The sequence below is a fragment of the Protopterus annectens genome, chromosome 11.part0 (genome assembly GCF_019279795.1).
Source record: "Protopterus annectens isolate FY-2018-M chromosome 11.part0, PAN1.0, whole genome shotgun sequence".
NCBI lineage: Eukaryota > Metazoa > Chordata > Ceratodontiformes > Protopteridae > Protopterus > Protopterus annectens.
Window position 1 is genome coordinate 1,412,905,651 of NC_056745.1, and position 20,756 is coordinate 1,412,926,406.

At 39.4% G+C, this 20,756-nt stretch overlaps 1 protein-coding gene across 1 annotated transcript in view; it reads right to left on the reverse strand.

Moving 5' to 3' along the window:
- The window catches only part of TFEC (transcription factor EC), a 505,518-nt gene that overhangs the window by 32,239 nt on the left and 452,523 nt on the right, over window positions 1-20,756 (reverse strand). The window contains exon 6 of the mRNA XM_044088699.1: window positions 10,559-10,634. Within this exon, the coding sequence (XP_043944634.1) occupies window positions 10,559-10,634 (76 nt within the window). The remainder of the gene's footprint in view (window positions 1-10,558; window positions 10,635-20,756) is intronic.

Below are 20,756 nucleotides of genomic sequence, written 5' to 3' on the forward strand. Positions count from 1 at the left end.
GACATAAGACACCTGTAAAAGAAAGTTAATGTAGTGACTGGTAGGATCAACATAGCCAAAATGATGATTAACCAAAGGATGGAGTATATAGTAATGTACATACTGACAGCAGGTAATGGAAAAATAAATAAAAACATCCAGAAAAAAAGTCAGACAATTTCGTTTGCAAGGAAAACACACTAGGGTAGTAGCAAAAAAATGCAGATTGGAGGGAGAAGCTTAGGAGGAGGAGCAGTCACTGAGTTTTGAAAGGTACACAGTAGTATATAACACCACTGGTTCAGTGAAAGATAGCTTGGGAACATGGCCAATGTTAGAGTGGGAAAGAAGACAATGTGTTCAAGAAGAAAATGTTAAATGGTGAAAAGAAGCCTGGAGAGAATGAACCGGAATGAAAGCACATAATGAAAAACAGGCCGAGAAGGATAAAGAGAGAATCAGAGGGAGTGGAAATAGGGAAGCAGTGGGAAGGGCAGGGAACATGGAAGCTTGAACAAGTGGCATACATGATTGAATTATGAGAAATATGACTCAGGAAGGGGAAGAGATGGGAAGTGGAATTTCTATGTAACTGCATCTCTTATATCCTTTGCTGAAATGCAAAACATTGCACATGTATTGATTTATTTTATTGTATTTACATTTGTTTACTGATCAATCTTGATCAATTTCAGCCTCAGCCATTTCTATAATCAATTCAATCAGTGAAGTCTCAGAATGCAAATCTTACATAAATAATTGAGGTCACAAGAATATAAGTGGTGTGTTTAACAGTTACTTTTGTAATGGTATATTCTTAATCACAAACAACATTTAAGTTGTGCTACAAATGAACACATAAACTGTTTTTCACAAAAGTGAATAAGCCTTTTAAGTATCAGCACTGCAAACGTACGGCACCATTGGGGCACCATTGGGGCACCATATGAGGGATGGACCTCCTTGAAATTGATTACATGTATAGATCTGCAAACGTGGGACTGCACACATATCTGCTGACCTCACAAGACCCAAATGTAGTGAAAGTTTTGAAACACTCAATTGTGTTTATTCTGCTGCATTTATTACTGCTTGGTAGTAGCCTGATTAAATTGTAACTGTTATTCTAAGTCTTTTGGTTATTGCACTTGGGCTTCAGACCAGTTATTTTACATTAAAAAGGTTTGTAGGAGGAGATGCTAGATTCTGCCCTTCTGGGAATTTCTAGTTAAAGGCTTATTGTGCCTGCTTATTTGATCTGTTTCTTTTTGAAATGTATGTGTCTTGTTTGCTGTAGCCCAGAAGTTAGTAGATTATTGGCCATTTTGGGCTAAATTCTATCTCTTTCATTTCCCTGCTATAAAAATGCATTTGCGTGGTTTTGCACGCCGGGCAGTGCCGGTAGCTAGGGTTAACCTATTCCCGGCTCCACAAAGTCTGCTCTTCAATGTTTCCCTTGGAACTAGACAAACTTTCAACTTAAGCACTCAAACCATTAATTTCACAGCCCAGCTCTTGCTCAAAACGCATAGCTAGCACTAATTAAAGCTAACACTAGACCCCCTATACTGTCCAGAAGGATAAGCTTCTCTGTTTGTCCCTACCAGCTAGTCAGTAAAATAGCTCACTTTACTTATTCAGGCATGTCCAAAGGGCAGTTTCAGGTGTACTCTCCAGTCCAACTGGTGAATCTGGGCATTTTGAGGCAATGTTACAACTGCCTCATGTACACAGACAACCCTCTCCTCCTACCACCAAACACTAATATATGCAAGAGATGCAATTATACAGCCAAACTGGAGGCAAAGCTCTCTCAACCCAAGACTGAAACTGACAGTCAAGAGGAGAAGGAAAATACTTGCAACACACCACCAGTCTCACATAGACCTACTAAACCAAAACCGGCAAATAACACACATAAATACATGAAAACATACTCTGAGGCTCTAAATAAAAATCTGCAAAAACAACAGAGACATCCAAAGCAGACACCCAAGCAACCTCCACACCCCGTCACAAACCATGAAACACATACTTCGCATAATCAGTGTGCCACGCAATCACAGCCCTTCAGGCAAAATAACATACCCAACACACTAGTAATAGGCGACTCTATAGTTAGGCACACTGATGTCCCGCTAACTAGGCTGGACAAGGAGATGGTTACAGTTAGATGCCTGTCAAGCACCAGGATCTGCCACATAACACAAGCACTCAGGTCACTTCAGAACAAATACAAATATGACTGTCATTGTCCATGTTGGTGTGAATGACCTGAGATGTACCTCCCTGGACTATATGAAAAGAGACATGGAAGAGCTCTCTGATCACATAGCCCAGGCTGGTATGACCCTGACCCTGAGTTGCATCCTGCCCTCACCAAGAATGATGCCACAGTATAAAGAAAAAAATTATCAATTTCAACAATTGGCTAAGTTTCTGGTGTCATTCAAAGGGGATCCAGTATCTATCCACCTGGGATGACATGCTCGATAAGCCACTTTGCTTCACAGGAGATGGCTTGCACTTGTCACCCTTAGGCTTTCAAATACTGGCCAAGGCTTTTGCCACCCCCATAGTGCCATTTTTGGGCAAGGCTCAAAAGACAAACCCACCACCGTAAATAGCACAAGTAACCAAAAACTGAGGGTAATGCTATTCAACGCTAGAAGTCTAAACCTCAAAATGGATGCACTCGAGGTACTCCTCAGTATGGAGAACATCAATATCTGTGCAGTAACAGAAACCTGGTTTAAGGCTCCAGAGAGCACCCCAGCACTACCAGGCTATAACTCATACCATAATTTTCGGCACAGAATCCGGACCGAAACACAAAAGGTGGGGGTGTATCAATATATATCAAGGATACTCACACCTCCAGGTTAGTGGCACAACACAATGCCTCAGAGATCATCCATGTGCAACTAACAATGGGCAAAACTGCAATTCAAATTGAAGCTTGCTACAGATCATCCACCATGACCCAAGTCCCCCATTCCGCATTTCTGGAGATACTGGAAAATATGAAGGTCCTACCAAACACCCTAATATTGGGTGATTTCAATTACCCAAACATTAACTGGGAGAACTACTCAAGTACTAACTCCCTTGCCCAACTTCCTAGAATTTATAAACTCAAACGCCCTGGATCTACTGGTCAACACCCCCACCAGAGGTGACAACATATTGGACCTGGTTATCACCAACATGGGTGACTGGTGTTTTACACCGGAGGTCAAACCCTCTCTTTTTAGATCAGACCATAGACTAATCAGTCTGGATATCCACATTCCGCCCCAACCCCCAATCAAGGAAACCACTGTGAAAAACGTTTCAAAACAAACTTCACATTACTTAAGACTGAGGTGGAAAGGTTCACAGCTCCCATGCTAAAGGATAACACTGTCCACGCGATTGAATCTCTTACAACGGCAAGAATGCATGGATCATGCTATGCCAAGCAAAACCAAGACTCACTCCTCCAAGAAAATGAAACCAGTTTGGTGGACACCTGCCATAAACAAGCTGTACAATAGAAGGAGGAAACTAGTGCAGAAAAGAGTAAAATCCCAAGAAGAAAACACATCCCTGATCAGTATCTGCAAAAAACTATGATCCCTCATAAAAGCATCCAAGGCTAGCTTCAAAAGAAAAATTGCCAAGGACTCCAAAGATAACCACAAAGCATTCTTTAGCTATGTCAAGAACCTAAGTGGAAACTCTCGGATCTGCTATGAGTTAGTGCAAAATTGCACAAAATACACTGAAATGACTGATATTGCCAACATTCTGGCAGACAGGTTTAGTGCAAACATCACCCCCCTCTCACCCCCTAAAGGGCCCATAACCATACCAGAATAATGTAGTGCCCTGGCAATCACTGACATACAGGTTAAAACAGCCCTATCCAAAGCCAAAAATACAGCTTCAATGGGACCAGACAGTGTCCCAGGCTGTGTCTTACATGAGCTCCAAAATGAACTAACCACTCACCTAAACACACTGTTCAAACCCAGCCTCTCTATAGGCTATGTACCCATAGAGTGGAACACAGCAACAGTTATCCCACACCACAAAGGTGGAGCCACAACAGACCCCAGGAACTATCGCCCTATAAGCCTGACTAGCCTGGTCTGCAAGGCTATGGAGTGCATCATCATGGAATTTATTAACAGAGACATTGGGAACCTTCAAACATTGTACCCTACCCAGTTTGGCTTTGTTAAGGCCAGATCATGCCTCCTAAACCTGGTGGACTTCTTTGCGATAGTTACCAAGGCTTTAGATGAGGGAAAGGAGATCCACACAGTCTACCTAGACCTCGCAAAAGCTTTCAACACCATTCTCCATTCTGGTATTATAGACAAGCTCATCAGCCTGAACATAAACCCCTACATCATGAGATGGGTTGTCATTTGGCTCACAAACAGAACCCACATGGTGAGAGTTGCAGGCTCTAGGTCTGACTCTATACCAGTTACAAGTGACGTCCCCCACTGCTCAGTCCTGGGACCCCTCCTGTTCGGCACATGCTTCTCAGAGGTACAGGCACGCACAGGATGACTATGGCTGACCAAGTTTACAGACAACTGCAAACTGGAGGCCATAATTGACTCTCCAGCTGATACAGACATCCTCCAGAAGGGTCTCACTGAGACAGATACCTGGTGTCAAAATCATGGCCTCAAGCTAAATGCCAAAAAGTGCATAGTCATCCCCTTTGGAAAAAGTACCCGCAAACTACTACATACGTGGTAGTCCCTTAAATACAGAAAATGTAATAAGGGATCTGGGGACCCAAGTAGATAGTAATATCTCCTTTGATAATCATATTGCCAAGGTGGTTAGAAAATCCTTCTATGTGGCCCACCTAATCACAAAAGGGTTCGCATCTAGAACAAAAGATGTTATTGTGCCCCTCTACTCATCATTCATCAGACCTATCATAGAGTATAATGCCCCATTTGGGATGTACCTTACAAGATACCTGCAACAGCTGAAAAGACCACAGAAGTACCTCACCAAGAGGATTACTGGCCTCACACATATGCCCTATGCAGCCTGAATGAAGAAACTCCAACTGTACTTGGTTGCATACTGCTTACTCAGAGGTGATCTCTACTTGACATACAAGGCCATGTCCAACCCAGAATTGATGGACATGCTCCACCTAAAAAAAAAAACAAATCCCCAAGACCTACACACTCTAGGGATGTAAACCTCACCACAACAATAAATAGGATGTGCTGGAGGGATAGATTCCTATCCCAGAGACTTCCCATGCTTTGGAACAGGATTCCAATCTACATTAGGCAGAGCCCCTCACTAGCACTCTTCAAGAGAAACCTTGACGAGTGGATGGGAAACAGAAAATTTACCCCAGGGATCACTACAGTGGCTCTGCTGGACAGAGACACAGGGAAATAATGGCTCTGCTGGACTGAGGCACAGGGAACTAATCTAAGGGGCAGCGAAAGCCAACATATTCTGGCTAGGCTTATAGATGCCCTTGGGCAGATAGCCTAGTACTTACCTGTGAACCTATGAGGAGAATAAATCTAAGATGACTTCTCTGTTTATTCTAGCAGAAGCATATCGGCGTGAAGTAGGAATGGAAATCAAACCAGAAGTAGTTAAAAATCAGGCAGCAACTGAATGTGCCAGAAAACAAAAGAAGGAATATAAGGTGAAGGACCGGCTAAGAAGGCAAGAAATGTGGAAAAAGCATAAATATAGTTGCAAGTATAGAAAACTTCTGGAAGAACTTCATGTTGATCAGGAACAAATACAAGAATGATTAAGTAGAGGTGAATTTAAACCAAGAGATGAAAGGTTAATATTGGCAGCCCAAGATAGTGGGCTAAGTACACATTGGTTTACAAAATCCATTGAATGTGTGGGAGAAACAGACAAATGTAGGTTTTGTAAAACAGAATTGGAAACAGTTGCAAACCTCATTGCTTGTTGTGACATACTAATAGTTGAAGGACTGTATACAGAAAGGCATAATAATGTGGCAAGACTGTTGCACTGGAGATTGTGCAAACATTACGGTACTGAAGTGGTTGAAAAACACTGGAAATATAAGCCACAAAGCATCACAGAAAGTTATGAAGTCTACATCACATGATATCACCCATTACCAACAGTTCAAAAGACAGATGCTAGAAAACCAGATATAGTGGTTCAGGAAAAGAAGACAAAAGTAGCATTGATCATAAATAAAGCCACACCGATTGACTACAGTGTCCTGTGTACAGATAGACACAAAGTCATAAAATATCAGGGTTTGCAAGCAGAAATGAGAGCAATGTGGAAGAAAGATACCCAGACAGTTCCAATAGTAGTAGGAGCAACAGGCCTTATAAACAAGAGTCTACAATACAATTTAAATATGCTACCAATAGATGTAACTCTGTACAAATTGCAGAAGTCATTACTGGCACATTGTGGGTGCTGCGAAGAGCACTTTGGCTGATATCAAAGAGTGAAACAATACTAATTTCATGAACTTTAATCGTACTTTGACTTAGGAATGAGGTCCATTCCCATCATGGTATTAGAAACCCCAAAGATTTGGAGAAATTCAAAAAGGTAAACACCATAGCATCGATTGTCAGATGGTAAGCATATGCATGTATACATTCATGCATAAATACATGTGTGTGTGTGTGCGTGTGTGCGTGTGTGCGTGTGTGCGTGTGTGTGTGTGTGTGTGTGTGTGTGCGTGTGTGCGTGTGTGTGTGTGTGTGTGTGTGTGTGTGTGTGTGTGTGTGTGTGTGTGTGTGTGCGTGTGTGCGTGTGTGTGTGTGTGTATGTGTGTGAATGTGTGTGTGTGTGTGTGTGTGTGTGTGTGTGTGTGTGTGTGTGTGTGTGTGTGTGTGTGTGTGTGTGTGTGTGTGTGTGTGTGTGTGTGTGTGCGTGTGTGTGTGTGTGTGTGTGTGTGTGTGTGTGTGTGTGTGTGTGTGTGTGTGTGTGTGTGTGTGTGTGTGTGTGTGTGTGTGTGTGTGTGTGTGTGTGTGTGTGTGTGTGTGTGTGTGTGTGTGTGTGTGTGTGTGTGTGTGTGTGTGTGTGTGTGTGTGTGTGAGTGTGTGTGTGTGTGTGTGTGTGTGTGTGTGTGTGTGTGTGTGTGTGAGTGTGTGTGTGTGTGTGTGCTCGTGTTTGTGTGTGTGTGCAAGTATGTGTGTGTGTGTGTGTGTGTGTGTGTGTGTGTGTGTGTGTGTGTGTGTGTGTGTGTGTGTGTGTGTTCAGGTTTACTATCATGTTCCCAAAACGGACTCAGTTGAATTCACTTCACATGAAACCCAAACCTCGAATGCTGGCAATATCGAACACCAATAATGCAGAAGTACAAATCTCACCCCTATTTCAACCCATATTAGCACTCATCCCAACATCGCATCTGATTTGTATTTTGACAATACCAGATTTTGGCAATGTCAGTTTTCGTGATCGTGAGTCAATGTTATGACCATTCGACCGAGTCCCTTTCATGAACATGATAGCAAACCGTTTGTGCAGTACAGTTGTGTAGCAACTCACCACAAAATTAGATATAAAATAATGCAATCATTGCACAGGATTCATGTTATGATTGGCATCTTTGCTACAGGATGAAACTTGTATTTAACCCCAGATAATTTTTCTGGACCAGCATTAGCCATGGTCACCAAGAGTGAAACCAGGTGAAAAGGACTACAGTCTTTGTGCTCAATTTGTTTTTCTTTCATTCTTTCTTTCTTTTGACTAGAGATAAATGCAAGAACACTGTTCCAATATGCTAACATGTACCAAATAATATTGTTATAGCAGACTAAAAATACAGGGAAATAAAGTTTTAAAGTATGACAGCAACAGACAACCATCCAGATAAAGCAGGACAGCTTACCAAATCTACCTATTTCTTCATTATATATATATATATATATATATATATATATATATACATATATATATATATATATATATATATATATATATATATATATATATATATAATATATATACGACAACTATGTGCATACATATGAAGTACTTTTAAGAAAGGCTAAAACAGATCCACAAGTTACTTATTATATTTAAAGTGTGCACCTTATTTAATATCCATTTATGCATCTACTTTTGTGGTGACATCACAAAACTGCACCATATATATCATAAAAAAGTTGCTGCAGGATTAGTTACATGACTGAGAAAATGCAAACAGGACAGGCTATGGGATTCAGAACATCAGACAAATTATAACAGAAGGAAAACATATTGTATCCCTTGATTGGGCATTAAATTTGCACTCCTCCATGTTGGACAGATGTTTTCTTTTCTGGAAAATACTGCAAGTTTGCTGCTTTACTGGGACCATGATCCCTAATCTCAGTAGAAAATGTTTTTTTTTTCTACTTATTATAGCAGAAAAAATATGCAGTTAGCTAACCATTTGGAGATGGTCTTTTTCATTACTTTATAACCCTGTTTATCTTCATGAAGGGAAAAATGATTCATCTGTCTAATGGGATTTGTCCATTGTACAACATACACCAGAGCACAGTGTTTATATCTGTACTACAGTGTTATTTTGCTTTCATTTTCCAGCATGAGATTCACTTCTTAGGCAAAATGGAAGGACTTTTTCTTAAAAAAAGTTCCTTATGAAAGTCTGTATAACACTTCTTTTCTATTCCATTTGATATTTCAAAGCTGTGTTACTTTTATATTATAGATAGGAATTCAGAACTTTTTCAAGCAGAAGTGACAATTATTAGTAACAGAACCTTTTAATGCAATCAGTTCAGTTCAATTGCTTGCTCGTAGGGAGGTGAAGTCACTGCCTCTAGGAAAATATATCAAAAAGACGAAAAGGTGTGCCTGACTTAAAATGTTTACCTAGAACTATTGTACTGCATCCTCATGACATGCCTGAGATCTTAGCAGCATATGTCATCAAAGAGGAACTCCTAAAGTGGTACATCTCATGGAGACATCTATGACTTCAGCATTACATTTTTTTCACTCATAGTTTATTAAGTAGCATCATAGATTGCATACTGTTTTTGTCTCCACTGGCAATAGATCAACTGAATCTTATGTCTATTTTAACAATGTATCTTTTATGGACATTATATGAGTTTGGTAATATTATGCTCTCATAATCTGATGATTACAGACTGAATGCCATGTTTTCAGAAACTCAAGGCTTGTAGAATGAGCAGAACCTGCTGAAGACCCCATCAATGCACATGCAGACCCATTGGCATGTGGTGTTATGTTGTTTGTTGATGATATCCTGTGAATACAGTCTTTGCATATTTAATTTTGTGCCTAAACCTGACACACAGGAAGCCTACAAGGTTATGTAAAACCTGAATCACTGTTTTTATCTCACGATAATCAAAATCCCACACAAAAGTCATTATTCAACACCATAAAGTATAAATTTACCATTAGGTGCTATTTAGGGCAGTGCTCTTTCAGCAGATTCAAATAACTATACTAATTCAATGGTGATCATATGATATAGCAAGTGAAATTTCATTGATAGGACATAAATTATATTTCAAAATAGTATGTTCAGGCTTTGATTCATGGTAATATATGCTGCACTCACCATCTTATAGCCATCACGTATTATTTCACCATCACATGTATTATTTCATGTTGATGACAGCTTTTCAGTAACAGCATTTATTTCATCTCTTTTGCTATATCTTTTGATATAATACAAACAGTGTAGACAAAATTTCAGTGTTTATATCTCATAAGTGATAAACATATTCATGGCTATATTTTTCTTTCTTAGCCTTCTAGTTTATTTGTTACATCTGAGTTTCTTATGACACTCTTTTCAGCATTGCCCTTTTAGTGGTATTTTTTACAGTGCTCATCTATTGTATAAACCTATTGTTGTAACTTTTATCTCCTTGCAAATTGTATTAATACTTATATTGCTTTAATTTTGAGTATTTTATCTCAAGTGTGGAAAGCCTGAGTGTATCAAGTTTGTAAGATACTTAAATTACCTCAAACCATTTACTGAGCACCATTTAATCCTATCTGTTATTAAAATAGGTTCACTGGTAGTTACTATAACTTTTGGCCCAAGAGCCATTTTAAGCTTAATGAAGCTTACCCCAAGGAATTTTATGGTTATGGTGTAGGCATATATATATATATATATACATATATATATATATATATATATATATATATATATATATATATATATATATATATATATATATATATATATATATACCTCAAGCCTTCACAAGCAGGATCTTTTAATTTCAGCCATAAACCTCTTGTTTGTTAAGCTTAGTAAAGTCAAAATCAAAGAATCAAGATCAGCCCTAAACTTTATAACCACAATTTAGGAAATTTCCTCATACATCTGTATGTAGCATGCCAGTTTGGTCTAAATTTAACAATCTGTCAGTCATGGTACATGATTAGAACTCTAACATGTTGACAATGTCTTTCTAATATCTTCTTTATGATGAAAAGCCATTAGCTATGAGTTCATAGTTTAAGGTTGTATTCAGTCTTATTCATCTGCTTACAAATGGTAATCATAAATCATACTTACGGGTCACTGGATTTTGGGATAAGAGTGCCTAGTTCTTTGATTCTATAATTGATATTGTAGCGTCTTCTTCTTTCAACTGTGCAGAAGAAAAACAAATAGTTTGCATTTTAGCAACAATACAGAACATCATTTAACTATAATCATAACTTATATAAATTCCCAAAATGTTTCCTTTCAGAAGATGTTATCCAATATTAATAGTCTATCGGTGGTTGTAAATGACTAACATTAATGAATACTATGTTGACTAAAAATCAGTTCTATACACATCAGTGATGCATGCGGTATGCTAAATGCCTGATTACTATAAATAATAAATGCATGTGTGTGTGTGTGTGTGTGTGTGTGTGTGTGTGTGTGTGTGTGTGTGTGTGTGTGTGTGTGTGTGTGTGTTAAGTGCATGCAGTAGCAGTGTTTTAGATCAGCAATTCATCATTTTGACTAGTAGTGGCGGTGTCATTATTTGTTGAAACCACAGTACATTGAAATATGCTATGGCTGCCTCTAATTTAGATAACTGTGGTACACAGCTTTTGGATTTTGCCATTGAGCGTGGTTGTGTGACTGTGGATATGGATTTTATCAGTAAGGTGGCATGTAGACAGAACCACCACAGTGAGGGGTGAACAGCAAAGCCCCCACAAAAAACAATGATAATACAGTATATATATATATATATATATATATATATATATATATATATATATATATATATATATATCATTTATTTATAAACACACACACACACACAAAGAAAACAACATAGTCTAGTACCAAGGAAATATATTTTTCCAGCCTTGAGAGTAGTGAACACTTATTTATTTATTTATGTATTTATTTATTTGTTTGTTTGTTTATGAAGGGAATAGTTCTGGTGGGGTAGTGGGAGATTAGGTGGGCAGGTGGCATACTGGTATACTATGGAATACCAGTGGCATGGGATACTTTCCTTAAGGAAAAACAAAATACAAAAAGGGAAAACTAATTGCACAAAAATGATTACTCTTGATACTGGCATACAGATTACTAAAACAGACATTCATCAGAACTTTTATGTAATGTGCATGTCAAGGGTCACTTTGCATTATTATTAAAAATAAGAAAACAGAATTCAAACGGGATTGACAGTTGACATAATGGTTAAGGAATTTACCTGACAATCATAAAGTACAAGGTTTTACTCGAACGTTTGAGGTACATTGGCTAAACTTAAGGTTGGGAAGGTTGGCATAATGGTTAAGGTCTTAATCCCATAGATGCAAAGCACAGGGTTTGATTCTACCAAAAGATATTGGCTAGATACGTAATAGTCTGCAGACTAATAACTTAGTATTTACCTATGAACCTATTAGGTATTGCTTGGTTAAAACGAGGTTTATTAAGTTTAATCAAGAAGTGAGCACTTTCATCCTTGTCAGAGCTTCATCAGTGGCTGAATGATCAATAGCACTTTCTAGAACACTATCAAACATGTCAGCTATCAAGTACCTCTCATCATTTCAAACATAATTGTATATATATGCATATATATATGTGTGTGTGTGTGTGTGTGTGTGTGTGTGTGTGTGTGTGTGTGTGTGTGTGTGTGTGTGTGTGTGTGTGTGTGTGTGTGTGTGTGTGTGTGTGTGTGTATGGGTCTACCTGATAATACCGACATGCCAAAACACAGACAATGAAATAACCGACACGAAAAAAACGAAAGTTCAAAAACACGAAACTTCACATGCCCGACAAACCACAATCCCGACAATCAACAAAACAAATACCTTTCCCGAAAAATACACACACAACACAAGCACACCAAAAACCTTACAAACCTACACTAAACCTTACATACAAAACTATCTATGCACTAACCTTAACCCAAACCCTAACCCTAAGGTCCGTCACTATCACGCACTTACCTTACCCGCACCCTAACTCACTTAAAATGCCCCAACCCTTAAGTCTGTCACTATCGCACACTTACCTTACCCGCACCCTAACCCTAACTCACTTAACCCACCCCTAAACCTAAAGTCCGTCACTATCACACACTTACCTGACCCGCACCCTACACTAACGTCCATCACTATCACATACTTACCTTACCCACACTCTGACCCTAACGTCCGTCCCTATCGCACACTTACCTTAAGATGTCGGTGTTCTCAGCGTCGGGATACTCAACTTTCGGTCTTCTCCGTTGTCGATCTTCCAGTGTCAGTGTTCTCGTTGTCAGCATTGTGGACTTTTGGCGTTTTCAGGTAGACCCATATATATATATATATATATATATATATATATATATATATATATATATATATATATATATATTTATATGTATATTTATATGTATGTATGAATATATTCATACATATACATATATGATGCTCTGTGAAGGCATACAATAGTTTCATTAGATTATTTTTTTTGTCCATATACTTGCTGGATTATTCAGCCTACCAGAAGGTGTTATAAGGATTACGTTTTGTTAAAACTGGAAATTAAATAACAGAATCATTTGTTGGTTACAACAAGCAAAGAACGGGTGTAGACCAGCCACAGCGGTCAATGTGTTACTTAGCAGCAGTGCCTTTGTGATGAATTGTTTTCTTCTTAACTTCCATTACTTTATTGGTCATTTGTAGCAAATGGTGAGATAATGTTTTTGGTATCTAGCCTTTCTTTTTTGATAGAAGAAAGGGTGTTGGGGATGTATAGATACAGATAATTATTAATGTTACCACTGTATATGAACAATTAAACATCCAAGGGCACTATTTGTTAAATTTAAAGCTGAGGAAAGATTGGTATCTGAAGCATTATCTCAGCATAACTCTTTTAATCATTTTATTTATTACATATATTATGTGTTGTTTATATACTTGACATTCCTTTTGGTAATAGAGATGCTTGGCAGACTGTTGCAGAGTTTATAGAGTGTATAGGTTCATAGATTAGTACTAAGCTAACTACCTTTGCAAGCCATTTTAAGCCTAGCCAATCATCCCTTGTGAGACTCAAGCCCTGCACCTTGTGTTTGTAAGGCAAACACCTCAACCATTAGGCCATCCAGTTGTTTGCTTTAACCCCCCCTTACATTTTCTGCCAAAATATGTTGGAATCTATTATCAGTGGCATTACATGTTTTCTGAGATAACTCAGTTTTCCTATGTTTTTTATATTGAAATAATAAAGGCTACAGTTATACCAGAAATCTTTCTCCACCTTATAATCAAAGGAAGGTTAAATATTCTGTTACTGTAATTAATGTGTTGATGACATGATTTCCCTAAAATAAGTAAAATTACACATTAACAGTAGATTGCTAGGCACCCAGTATTACTACTGCTGCACAGGTTAAAACAGCACTGTCCAAGGCGAAGAATACAGTTTTTTTTGGGACCTGACAATATCCCTGGCTGTGTTCTACATGAACTAGAGTCAAATGGCACCTTACCTGCGTGCCCTGTTCAGTCACAGCCTCACCTCAGACTTTGTCCCTACCGAATGGCGCACTGCCACAGTCATCCCTCTCCACAAAGGTGGAGAGACTACAGACCCTGGGAACTATCACCCCATTAGCCTAACGAGTTTGATATGCAAAGCTTTAGAACACATCATCATGGACCTAATAAACAAGGATATAGGGAATCTCCAAACTCTGGATCCCACACAACTTGGTTTTGTGATGGGCAGATCATGCCTGCTCAACTTGGTCAAGTTCTTTGAGTCAGTCATCAAAGCTGTGGATGAAGGCAAGGTGGTTCACACAGCCTACCTTGATTTGTTCAAGGCCTATGGTACCATTCCCCACTATGGAATCATAGAAAAACTCAGTAATCTAGGCAGAAACCCCTATATTACTAGGTGGGTTGCAAACTGGCTGACAGAACCCACAGTGTGAAAGTAGCTGACTCCAAGTCAGACTGCCAACCAGTCACGAGTGGAGTCCCACAGGGTTCAGTCCTGGGTCCTCTCCTGTTTGGAATCTACTTCTCTGAAATCTAGGCCAACATAAAGGGAATCTGGCTGACAAAGTTCGCAGACGATTGCAAGTTGGGAGCTATTACTAACTCCCCAAGTGATGTTGACATCGTACAGAAAGGCTTCAGTGAGATCAGCGACTAGTCTCAGGACCATGGCCTTAAGCTCAGTGGCAAAAAATGTGTCATCATTCCCTTTGGGAAAAACCTGGCTCCCATGAATTACTGCATCAATGGTAGTCCACTGAACACAGAAGGCATTATAAGAGATCTGGGAACACAGGTTGACAGCAACTTCTCTTTTGACCACCACATTGCCACTGTGGTCAGAAAGTCCTTCTGTGTGGCAGATCTCATTACTAAGGGTTTTGCATCCAGGAAGAAAGAGGTCATTGTCTCCCTCTACCCTTCCCTCATAAGTCCAATCATCGAGTACAATACCCTATTTGGCATGTATGCCTCCAGACACCTGCAACAACTGGAGAGGCCGCAAAAGTACCTCACAAAGAGGATTCTAGACTTTAAACATTTTTCTTATATGGGCAGACCCAAAAACCTCCAATTATTCTCTGTGTCATATCACCTACTTAGAGGCTATCTCTGCTTGTCTTACAAAGCCATGTCTGACCCAGCTCTGTTAGAGATGCTACAGCTAAAGAAATCCCAATCCCTCCACACCACATGCTCCACAGACCGCAACCCCATTACCACAATCAACAGAATGTGCTGGAGGGACAGGTTCATAACCCAGTAACTGCCCATGCTATGGAATAGACTTCCCATACATGTTAAACAGAGCACCTCACTGGTCCTGTTCAAGAGAAATCTTGATGAGTGGATGGGAAATAGAAAATTCAGTGCAGGGATCACTCCAGTGGCTCTACTTGACAGAGGCACTGGGAACTAAGGTTGGGTGTCATGATGCCAGGGTAATCCTATGGGCTAGGCTTGTAAAGGTTCTAGGGCCATTAGCCTAGTACACACCTATGAACCTATGAACCTATTAAAAGCCCCCGACATAAGTATAGAAATGAAATGGTATATTAATTATTAGTATATCATCTCATATTTCCCTATCCAAAGTAACAGGCCACTGCTATAATAATTCTTGCTCTGCTGCTATGCTGTAAACATGTGAGATTAGTCTCATATAGAAAGGGCCAGTGTCTCTCCCTGCATCGGATTCCTGACATAGTCATCAGTAGTCAGGGAACATACACAAGTGCTCAGACCGCTGGACAGTTTTCCTGCTGCAGGTTGAAATTATTTCAAGTAATTCACAGGATGCGAACTATGATATTCTGCTGGCAGTATTTCTAGTATACAATCCACACATCAATAATTGGCTGGATTTTTATGCTTTAGATTTGAGTTTCAGTACTTCAGCATATGTGGTGTACTATGTCACATGCAATTGAAATGTAAACAACAACTTGGCGAAGTTACAACAGGAAGGCGAAAAAGAAAAGCAGTAAAGATGGCATCTCACTGCGTTGAAAGATTTGTTTTTGTGATAGAGCTAAGAATTTCATCGCATTCATCCATCAATCCACAGTCCAAAGTAAAAGCAACCGGACACTGCTGGAGTAAAAGCTGCAAAGTTCTTTATTCGTAAAAAACAGGTTAGCGCTTTCGGGATAAACCCATCCTCAGACAATGTTCAAAACAATGAAACACCATATTTAAAATACAACTAGCCAATCATTTATTTAGAAAAACCCGCCTATTCTGCAAGGTGGGTTTGATTGGTAATACATCGTTTAATCCAGGTTCCCTATGTGCCATTAAATCAACTATCCATTTGGATTCCGCTAGGGCTGTCTGATGTCTAATATCACCCCCCCCCTACTGTTAAGTTTTATATTAACAATGCATCTGAACTTAAAAGTATGTGTAGGATTTACACTGATGTGTCTATATAAAGCATTGCTTAAATCACTGTTTCTAATATTACTCAGGTGCTGCAAAATCCTCACTTTAAACATATTGTTGGTCATACCAACATAAAAAGATGGACAGCATACACATTCCGCTAAATAGACCAAATTCTGCGTTCTACATGTGGCCCTGCCTTGAAAATAAAATAATTTGTGCATGTTAGGATGCCTAAATTCTGTCTGGGTGTTAATGAATGTGCATGCCTTACATCTACCACAAGCATGAGTACCTAAATTCATATTAGGTATCCTTTCTTTATCCTGGTGTGTTTCCTTACAAAAAAGATCTTTCAAATTTTTGTTCCTTCTATATGTGAACATAGGACGTTCACCCACAATGTTTTTAAGGCTCAAATCACTTGTTAAAATATTCCAATTGTTCTGCACTATCTTACATATATCATTCATATTTCTACCATAAGTTAGTAGCAATCTGGACCTCTCTCCCAAATGTCTCCTATCTTTATTATGATTAGACTCCTCACTATGTATATTTCTTATCCACGGTTTATATCTGGTGCACCTATATTTCTTGTTATTATCCATGACATTCTTGACCAAACTTTTACCATAGCCCCTTTCTATAAAACATTGGTCAAGCTTGTGCATTTCAATATCATATTGTGCATCCTCAGAACAAATTCTGGAAACTCTGCTCATCTGTCCTTTCATGATGTTTGGAAAAACATGTTGTGGATGCATACTGTCAAATGACAGTAATGTGTTCTGCCAGCAATCCTTTTTATATAAACTGGAAATGTAACCTTTATTTGTTTGTTCTACACATACATCCAGAAATTCTAGCCTAGTGAAGGAAGTTTTTGCACTGAATTCCAAATCCACAGTCCTTTTATCCCATTTTTGCACATGGGTCAAGGTGTCACTTCATCAGTGACAATCATCTACAGCTAAGGTTTACACTGCAGAGTGGCTAGCCCTGCTGCGGTACTTCTTCCACACTACACGCTTACATGCACACTCACACCTGTGGCCAATTTCAAGTGTCTAATCCACCTACTGCAAGTCACTGGAATGTGGGAAGAAATCAGACACCCGGAGGAAACCCATGCAAACATAAGGAGGACGTGCAGACTCTGCACAGAAAGCACCCTAGCTGACAATCAAAGCAGGGATCCACTTGCTGTGAGCCAACAGAACTATCTGCTGTGCCACTATGCATGCAAGTAAAAGGCAAATAAGTAAAAACAGGTGTTGGTTGATACATAAGATTTACACTTTGAGGAGAATTAGTGAAAAATCTAGGACTGCAGCTGCTAAGAACATGGCCAAGGTGTTCCTACTGATACAGAACTTAAAATCCTATCATTATTACGAATTGTTTGAATAAAACAAGACAAACTCTAAAGCATTAGAAACTTCTATCACATAGTGGATATATGTATATTTATGTTATGTACTTTACTGAAAGCTTCTGTTTAATCCTACGTCTCACTACAGCAATTGTTATCCTACATGACCTTCAATCTTTGTATTAATGTATGACAATATATAATATTTTTTGTACAGATTTTCTCAGAGGTGACTTCTGTCTGGCATTCAAGGTGAATTCAGACCTTGCCTTGATGGGACTGCTGCATATCCACAAGACAAGCTCCACTTGAGTAACCCACACACGCAGCCTCAACCTGATCTGTCACATCAATGAGACTTGTTAGTGGGACAGATTTGTGTCCCAGAGACTCCCGCATCTATCGAATAGACTCCTTCTCCACATCAAGCAGAGTACCTCTTTACCCCTTTTTAAGCACAATCTGGATAACTGGATGGGAAATAGAAAATACATCCCTGGGATTCCACCCACATCCCTGCTGAACAGGGGCACAAGGTGCTGATTTGTCTATGCATGGGCTAAACTCTTGGCTAGGCTTATAAGGGCCTCAGGGCCAATAGCCTAGTAACTTCCTATGATCCTATGATCCCCAGGCCTCCACTAGTAAGTGATTTTTTGCACAGTTGGACTTTCCCAATCAATAAATAGAAATACCTATATACATGCATAAATAAACAAACAAATACATCTTTCTTCTTGTAATGTTTTATACATTGTACTAGATATATGTTTTATTGAACATTTCTGTATTCCAAGGTGAAGATAAATGCAATTTGTAAGCAAGATAAAGAGTTTTTATCATTACAGAAAATATGACACCCACCCACACACACACATTTAAAAAACAGTCCTAACTGTCCTTGACAGGAGTTGAGAACATGATAGCATACTTTTCATTCAGGCATAGCTTTAGATGGTAGGCTGTTTATCTAGGGGAAAAAAAATCAGACACTGTTCAGTGTTTGCTTGTACTTAGATCAGAGACTTGCATATCTGATAACTGATGCCATAGATGACATCCAGGGCAGGGAATATTCTGTAGTGACTGCAGCAATGGCCACACATATACCTCTGTCTAATATAGGGTACACACACCTTAGATGTGGTGTGGATTACAGTTGGCCATCTGTAGCATTGACTACAGTGTAGCCTGCGTGGGGCCAACATGACTGAGTATCCAGTGCCAAAACATGTGATGCTGGAGTTTCAGCCAGCCCTTTTTCCTGCAATGCTGTTGTGGGGAATGTGTGCATTCCTACCAGTGTTAGCATTGTTGACAGGGCCATTGTTTCACTGATCTGTGTTATGAATAAGATACCATCACCATATACCATGGGTGATCTGCTGTGATCAGCCATGTGCCTAGTAAGATACCATAACCATATACAATAGGTGATCTGCAGTAATCAGCCATGTGCCTAGTAAGATAACTTCACCATATACCATAGGTGATCTGCGGTAATCAGCCATGTGCCTAGTAAGATAACTTCACCATATACCATAGGTGATCTGCTGTGATCAGCCATGTGCCTAGTAAGTTAACTTCACCATATACCATAGGTGATCTGCTGTGATCAGCCATGTGCCTAGTAAGGTAACTTCACCATATACCATAGGTGATCTGCTGTGATCAGCTATGTGCCTAGTAAGATAATTTCACCATATACCATAGGTGATCTGTTGTAATCAGACATGTGGCTAGTAAGATACCATCACCATATACCATAGGTGATCTGCTGTGATCAGCCATGTGCCTAGTAAGATAACTTCACCATATACCATAGGTGAACTGCTGTGATCTAGCCATGTGCCTAGTAAGATACCTTCACCATATACCATAGGTGATCTGTTGTAATCAGACATGTGGCTAGTAAGATACCATCACCATATACCATAGGTGATCTGCTGTTATCAGCCATGTGCCTAGTAAGATAACTTCACCATATACCATAGGTGATCTGCTGTGATCAGCCATGTGCCTAGTAAGGTAACTTCACCATATACCATAGGTGATATGTTGTAATCAGCCATGTGCCTAGTAAGATAACTTCACCATATACCATAGGTGATCTGTTGTAATCAGACATGTGGCTAGTAAGATACCATCACCATATACCATAGGTGATCTGCTGTGATCAGCCATGTGCCTAGTAAGATAACTTCACCATATACCATAGGTGATCTGCTGTGATCTAGCCATGAGCCTAGTAAGATACCTTCACCATATACCATAGGTGATCTGTTGTAATCAGACATGTGGCTAGTAAGATACCATCACCATATACCATAGGTGATCTGCTGTGATCAGACATGTGCCTAGTAAGATAACTTCACCATATACCATAGGTGATCTGCTGTGATCAGCCATGTGCCTAGTAAGATAACTTCACCATATACCATAGGTGATCTGCTGTGATCAGCCATGTGCCTAGTAAGATAACTTCACCATATACAATAGGTGATCTGCTGTGATCAGCCATGTGCCTAGTAAGATAACTTCATCATATACCATAGGTGATCTGTTGTAATCAGACATGTGCCTATCTCTTTTTCCTGACCCCCACCACTGGAACCTGTGAAACATAAAGATGACATAACTGAAGCAATGCTGGGAATCTGTGACACACCCATCATGCATGTGCCATTAATACAGGTAATACATAGGCACATACACACCTTATGAAGCTGTTTTAACAGTTGCAGCCCTGGTGTCCTAGGTGGATATATATGCTGTTCTGCTGAGCACAACATGCACACAAGTGAGACACTGCATAATAATACTGGAAGAGGGTAAAACTAATCTCGTGCATTCCTCACTGGACACTGATGCAGCTGTCACTATCCCAGCTCCCTTATTAAACTGACCACCAAACATGAGGGTTGTCTATCTAGCTCCAGACAGGGACACTAGGAATTCTGTTACCTATGTGAGACATCTCTGT